This window comes from Antrostomus carolinensis, unplaced genomic scaffold (assembly GCF_000700745.2).
Source record: "Antrostomus carolinensis isolate BGI_N321 unplaced genomic scaffold, ASM70074v2 scaffold37625, whole genome shotgun sequence".
NCBI lineage: Eukaryota > Metazoa > Chordata > Aves > Caprimulgiformes > Caprimulgidae > Antrostomus > Antrostomus carolinensis.
The window spans coordinates 563-7918 of record NW_010317741.1 but is presented as its reverse complement, the minus strand read 5'-3'; the positions used below and the strand labels follow the sequence as shown (position 1 = coordinate 7918).

At 44.3% G+C, this 7356-nt stretch overlaps 1 protein-coding gene across 1 annotated transcript; it reads right to left on the bottom strand.

Annotated features, from left to right (window-relative positions):
- Nucleotides 1-2806: 2806 nt before the first annotated feature.
- On the bottom strand, nt 2807-6434 carry MORN2 (MORN repeat containing 2; the record flags this gene model as incomplete). Its single annotated transcript, XM_010168686.1, has 3 exons — nt 2807-2909; nt 5132-5268; nt 6292-6434. Coding segments are annotated over 3 exons (383 nt in total), but the record flags the coding sequence as incomplete, so codon positions are not given.
- Nucleotides 6435-7356: the final 922 nt, after the last annotated feature.

The window sequence follows — 7356 nt, the reverse complement described above, 5'->3', positions numbered from 1 at the left end:
ACTGTCTTAATCCTGCCGGCTGTTTTAAATCTCCCACTTGGAGAACAACTCCCAGTCCTCTAAAGAGAGCAAAAAAAATCAGGGATTTACTCTCCTCACTCTCGCGCTTTGTCTCCAGCTGACTCTAATGCAGTTGTCATTCAAATACTTCAATTCAGTACGAGACCACAATTTACCTCTTAAACAGTAAGAGCAAAAAATGGTCTTTTTAACTTGACATTTTGGAGACCTTAATATAAATACAACCTCACAAGATTCTCCAGCACACTAATAAGCTAGATCTCTATACACAGTCCTAGAAGAAATCAGCTGGAAGTAACTGTGGGTACTGAAGATGCAAAAAGCTTTAAATATCATTTTATGTGCTGCACATGCAACATTAAAGAGCTACAGCTCTAGCCTTTTCCAATAACATGAAAAATTGTATTATTAATCTCAATCTTCATCCCATGCCAAGTACATTTTAAACTTACCCCAGGCTAGGTGAAGATCCTTCAGCACTGGCAGTTGCCAGAGTTGGGAATTAGCACTGTGCAAGAAAGGAGAGAGAGGAGAGCAATGGTGGCTTGACGTTTCCCAGGATGGGACTGTCACATGCTAATCACTGATTTGAAACGCAGGCATAACAAATGCCTTCTAATTATGTAATCTTCGGGTCACATCCTTGGATCCCCATGCAAAAATCAGGGCTGGGCGCTTGGAAGAAGATGATACCGACTTTTTTTTTCCCTTTTTAATTAGAATTGCACACTGCTGGGAAGGGAGAGCGAGAAGCCTTGTGAAGCGGCGGGGCCGTGCGGTGAGAGCTGGGTGCTGATGTGGTCTCTGCTGCTTCGCCGAGCTCGGAGGTTCTTAAGTACCTCCTGTGGCACCCAAGCGAGGCAGCCTGCAGCTGGGGACAGGGAGACAGGACCAGCTCCTCCCCACTTTCTCTGACACCCTCAGTCTCCTACCATGCATGGTGTCCCTAGGGATGGCAGGGCCAAGAGAGCTCACCTTCTTTCATTCAGGAGCCAAGAGCAAGGTTGCCAAAGTAGCCCTGGCAGAGGCACAGCAACCACCAGCACTTGTGTATTTTCTGTTGCTTGTTAGATCATTAAAAATTTCCTTTGAGTAAAAATAAATACGGGCTTGGAGGGAAGCGGGAGAGTGGAAGGCAGCAGTCCTCCACCCCTGCTCCACTTCTTCACTAAGGCCCTGCAAGGCTTCTTGCTCTGAAGGGCGTCGCGAAAGTGTGGGGAGAATGCAGGTAACCCAAGGCCAGGGGTGTCAGGAAAAGGTTTAAGCTAATCCAGTGAGTTACTCCAAAGTGTTAAGAGCAGGAAGACACAAAGGAGGAGGAACAGTAACAAAAGGCAGACTAATTTCTCTGTGGAAGACAAAGATCTGCTTCAAATCTACCCTACAGGCAGAAAACCTGATATATAAAAACCGCACAGCCTCAATCAGTGTAATTGCTGTGCAGCACAGATAAATGTGGTGACGTGGAGTCCTTGTAAAGGAGCTGAAAGGACAGGCTCATAGATCAAGAGAAGCTCTGTGGAAGATGCTGCTACCTCTGAAGTCTTTTTGGTGGGTCAAAGATAGCTGTGAAACCAACAAACAGCTCAAGCTAGGAAAGATTTAATAAATAAATAAATAAATAAATATTTAGCTTCACAAATCTGTGAACAAAACATTTCAAATAGAGATTTTCCTACAGGCAGTTTTAACAAAGAGGGCTGAAAGGCATTATATTGCCAAATGATCCATGAGCTGCTCTGTTTCAGATGGCCCACTATGTTTCAGTCCACTGATAACGTGCTGGTTTATTCATTTTGCTAAGAAACCACAGGGACCAAGATTTTTCCAAATCCTAGCAAAATGAGCCGAGTATTTGAAGGCACATCTGAAGGAACAGCATTTTTACATTGCATCTGCAAATGGAAGCAAGGACAAGGATTTACTAAAACTCCCATTAAATATCTGGCAAGCAAAGACTTGACATTTTTTCCTGACAGCACTGGTATGTTGTGGTTGGTTTTTTTAAAAAACTAGAAAGCAGTTTTTCTGCTTTGTAAAGCAAAGCATTTAGATTCATTTAATGCAGAGACTTTTGGTGACCAAATGCAAACAGCAAGATTTTTCATTGCATTAGACTTTCTGATGGGACAGTGGCAGTGATCAGCATCCCCTGTGCACTCTTCTAGCTACTGCCCTTCCCAGAGAAAAGCAGCTTTGGTGCATGGCAGAGGTCTGTCCTTAAGCAGTTGGGTACTGGAGCCTGGGGTTGATGGGCTCAACCTGTGGGGAGGAACTGCCACACTACAGCTGCACTTGCTCTCTGCCCTGACCCCACCGTGGCTTAAGGTAAACATGATCATATACGAGTGCTGTGTTTGCAAAAGCTTCCCTGGGTGGAGAGGTTTATTTTCCTGGGAAAAGTTACAAAAGTTGAGCATAGATGAGGCTTCATTTGTTGATGACAGGTTGGGTTTTTTTTTGTGAAATGCAGAGAGAAAGACATTCCTAGGGCAAGTTAAAATAAATAAAAAAAGAATTCTAGTCATCATCAACTGCGTCACTTATAAATTCACCCTATCCAACCTCATTTCTTTAAGGTTTTCACCTAGGAGATTTCAGCTGATCAGTGTGAAAAGAAAAAAAAACAAACTTCACTTTATTTATTACTGACATGCATCCTCAGGGGTTATTATTAATAAATATATGAAGAAATCAATGCCTGTTGAAAACTGGTCACAGCTGTTGAGCCCAGAATGCAATCAGAGAGCTGCCTTTAACCCGTGCCACTGTCGGTGCCAAACAGCTACATTTTCAACTTCTGCTTCAGTCCCAATGCTGCTGTGCCATGGAATGTGCCACTCCACTCCACTCCATTTTCATCTATGAAGTCTCCTTCACCTTCCATCCTGTAATGACATAAATCCAGCCTGTTGAGAACGCAGTCAGTCTGTGGCAGCACGGTGATGTGTGTGCACTGCCGAGATAAGCAAACTGCCAGGAATCAGAACCTCCCCGGTGTAGTGGTAAGTACCTGCCTTGACTTTCTCCTACGTCCTAGCCTGTTAAAAGTTTTGACATACAAAGCACAGGGGTTAGACAGCCAAGGAACATATTCCTTTCTTTGCAACACCGTATTTATACTAGCATCCTCCCAGCATGTAGCCTCTCCAGGAAAAACATCATAGTCCCAGTCATGATTTAAAGTTAGGAGGGATTAAGTCCTCTGAAGTTTCTCCAGGCTTTCATTAGGGGCACCTTAAAGATGGGTAAGTGTATGCAGCCAGTTACTGTGTCATCTTCTTGCTGTAAAAATCCACCCTCTCTCACCCTTTCCCCATCCTGCTAGATGATGTTATGACAAAATGCGAGGATTTACAGTCTCCTGTGGGGGGATGGGGGGGGAATGGAAAAAGTAACTGCCTTGTGAATTCAGTCCTCATAAACCACATTATTTCTGCTGATCTTTGAGAGCTGTGACCAAGCTCATCGTTATACTTGAAAACTGCTATACAGAAGAAATGCCTATGCATCAGCATCCCTTGCAAATGAGGGGATAATAACTTTGCAAATCAATTAGTGGAGATGTGTTTCCCTTAAAAAATGAAGCCACCCAGCAGTCACCACAAGTTGCTATGGTGCTGCCTGGTTATGTTCTCCCACGAAAGCCACAGTGATCCGGTGAACTGACACTTGTCTCATGTGTAGGTGGAAACTAGCAATCCTGAAACTCAGCAAAATAGCCTGTCATCGGGCTGTCAGGGTGTATTAACAGTCACAAACCAGCATCAAAAAGGAGAAGTCTTAATTCCCTTGTGAAAACAGCAGTGGATCTCTGCCGTCAAGGGCAGATCTACGTCAGCATTTTAGTTCCTTGAAATCACGAGTTCAAATCAGAACCAGCTGGTTTTCTCTAGAGATCAGCTACTAGTGACAAGCACTATGCTGGCCCCTTTGCAACGATGGGCTGTATTTTCACAGGAGAGTAGAGGCATCACCCAAAGATTTTTAAGAGAAAATGCCTGTAAAGCTTCATATATGATCTATGCTGAAGTGATGAGTACTCACAGGTTTAGGCTTCATGCAGAATTCACATCTGTCACTTCATATGACAGCAAGAGACCAAAGTCCTGAAGCAGATTTTAACATGCCACTGTAATTGAGGCGTAACTTAACTCAATCTCTTCTAAAGCATTGAAATAAATGTCTCTATTCTTTCCCCAAACATTGGAACTGTCGTACAGGTTCCCATATTGTATCCAGGTACATTTTGTAACATTTGGTGTCTGAACATTTAAAAATAGAATTGGTCATCCTTCTAGTACTATTGTGGCTATTATTTTTGGTCAGCAGGGCAAGACAGAGCTTTTTTTCTGATGAAAGACCACATATTAACAAACATACATTTTAGATTTATTTCAGATACTGGACTGGGGAGGTACTTAAAGAAAAATTAAACCTAAATCAAATTAGCAAATTTGACAGAGAAGTCATTTAAGGGGAATAAACATGAATGTTCTCATTTCATTTTTTAATGGTTAATCTTCTCATTAAATCTGCTTTGTGGATTATGAAGTAGGTATTGACTTCTTGTTTTAGGAAAAGGTGGTATCAAACACACACCTTTATTCAAAAGAAATGAACTTGGCTGCTGATGATGAGGAGTGGCTCTAAAATACTTTATTCTGAGTGATGAAAATAAACCCCCACATTTTCCCATCTCTCTGAAATTTGTACCTCACCTCAAAAAATAAGTAAATACAAACTTTGCAAACTATCAGCGCAAATCAGCGCTCTCTTTCTGCATGCATCTGAAGGCAGACAGCCTGACACAACGGCTCTGTAAGGGGTCTGAACTGTTCTGTTTCTCTGAACTCTGCCTGAGCCCAGAGACCTGGTAACAAAAAGTGGGTGAGTTGAATAACCATCTCAAAAACTTCTGACTGGGAATGAATCTCAGGCTTTTCACTGATCTCATGAACTGGGATCAGCAATCTCAGGTAGCCAGAGCAAGTTTCACTGGTAGCAAAAGAAACCTACTCCCATGCAGGGTGAATTTTATTTGGACTTTAGAGCTTATTAAATCAAAAATGAGAGAAAAGAGTACATGACTCATCCACTTCAAACATACTTGTTTTCATTGAATGGTCCAATGTACTTTGCTCCATTTGGAAACGTGTAGGTTCCAGCCCCATGAAACATGTTGTCTTTGAAGTTGCCTTCATAAACTGCCCCAGAAGGATGTTGTAGCCTTCCAGTACCATTCATCTGCATTTAATGAGAGATGAAGGATAAAGACAATGGTTCATGTTTATGCTTACAGTATTATTTCCTTTCATAACAATATCCTTTCAGGTTGCTCCCTTTGAGTCTGCTATGGTATTCAGATATGATAATGGAGAGGAAAGTGACTATTCTTTCAGATTTAGACAGGTTCCTGCTTCTACCAGGATTTTGGGTAACAGCTTAGAAGTTTCTGGCCAGCCACAGTGTCCAATAAACCCCTCCTCTGTTGGTAGTCTCACAGCAGTCTATGGAGCACGGAACTGCTGTCCCCAGCCCTGCAAATAACTCATCTACCCTAACAGCCTGAGGGGTTAATTAAATTCTCCAGGATTTCTTTCTGTGGATCAAGGCAGAGCAAGTCTTTCATTTGTTCAGCCTATGCTACTAAGCCAAGCCTGGGGATTTAAATCTGTGCTGTAAAGCACTTCTGTGCCATAATCTTAATTCTTATCATTGCACCAAAATTTCTGTAAAAAACTGAAACAGAGGGAAAAAAAAAAAAAAAAAAGCCAGACTAGATCTAATAAAGCCACAAGATGCCGTTTCCTAATTGCAGACCTTTATTTAAGGACTGTCTCCTCTCCAGCATCAATAAAATAAGCAATTTTCCTATACTTAGTAATTCATTCCTGGGGAACTTGGTAACCAAGGGCAGCCAAACAATAGCCAGAGCTCCTGTTTCACTGTGGGCTGTGTGTGGTGTGTGTACGCACGCAGGAGGGCCATGCCTAGCCTGGGTGTTTCACCGGGGCCTGCCTGCCTGCCTGCCAGCAAGGTGTTTGCAGGAACCTCAGGAGGCAGAAGGACATCTGAAGACCCCAAGTGTCTCAGATCTTCAGACTGGGCTCTGACAAGATTCCCAAGTGGAAGAAGAGCCTGCAGCATTGGCCTGATCCTTCTCAGGTTATGACTTTCCTTTCTGTGTCTTTTTAAGGGTGGATATAGTGCGACAGGCTCCATTCCAAACCCACAGAAAGTTTAAAATTAAGGAATACTGTAAATTACCTTGTCATTTTTCCATCTGCCGACGTATGTAATTCCATTGGCGCCAGTGTGGACTCCATGACCGTCCCTCTCCAGCGCACCCTCAGGTGTCATTTTGCACTCCCCCTCTAGAAAACAAGAGTGGTGGAAGACAGGTATTTTCACTTCAACACAGAGAGCATGAGAGGCAAAAACCTAGGAGATCAGGCAATGCATTTCTTCTGTTGCAGAGAGCCATTTCTGCCAGAGCTGATTCTTCATCTCCTGTGGACAGACAGCTCCCAGAGATGGGCCCTTGGAGCACGTAAGTCTCACTGGAGCAGGCACCTCGGTGGTGCCACGCACAGAGTGTGAGCCAGCAGCAGTCCCGTTACCTGTTCCTCCACTGACCCCCACTGTGAGGGTGGTGGGGAGCTGGCGTGGGGCAGAGCAGAACCCAGTGGACCATCAGGGCGTGGCTGTGTCTACAGGAGGACCCTGAGGAAACCCCCCCACAGCAGCTTCTGTGTGTCTGTGGGGGTTCTCACACAGCCACAGCAGTGTGTTACTTGGCTAATGGTCCATTTTTGCTGGTAATTTTTTTTTTTCTTTAAATTCCAACCTGGCACAGGTTCCCTGGAGGGGTTGTGGAGTCTCCACCCATGGAGATACGTAAGACACAGAATCACAGAATGGTGGGGGTTGGAAGGGACCTCTGAAGATCATCTCGTCCAAACCCGCTGCCAAAGCAGGTTCACCTAGAGCAGGCTGCACAAGATGGCATCCAGGCGGGTTTGGAATCTCCCCAGTCTTGGAGACTCCACAACGTCTCTGGGCAGCCTGTCCCTATGCCCTGCCACCCTTACAGTAAAGAGCTTTCTCCTCATCTTCAGATGGAGCTTTCCATTTCAGTGTTCCAGTTTGTGCCCATTGTCCTTGTCCTGTCGCTGGATACCACTGAAAAAAGTCCAACCCCATCCAAGGTTGAGGAAGGGGATTCTGCCCCTCTACTCTGCTCTGGTGAGACCCCACCTACAGTGCTGTGTCCTGTTCTGAGGCCACCAACATCAGAAGGACATGGACCTACTGGAGCCAGTGCAGAGGAGG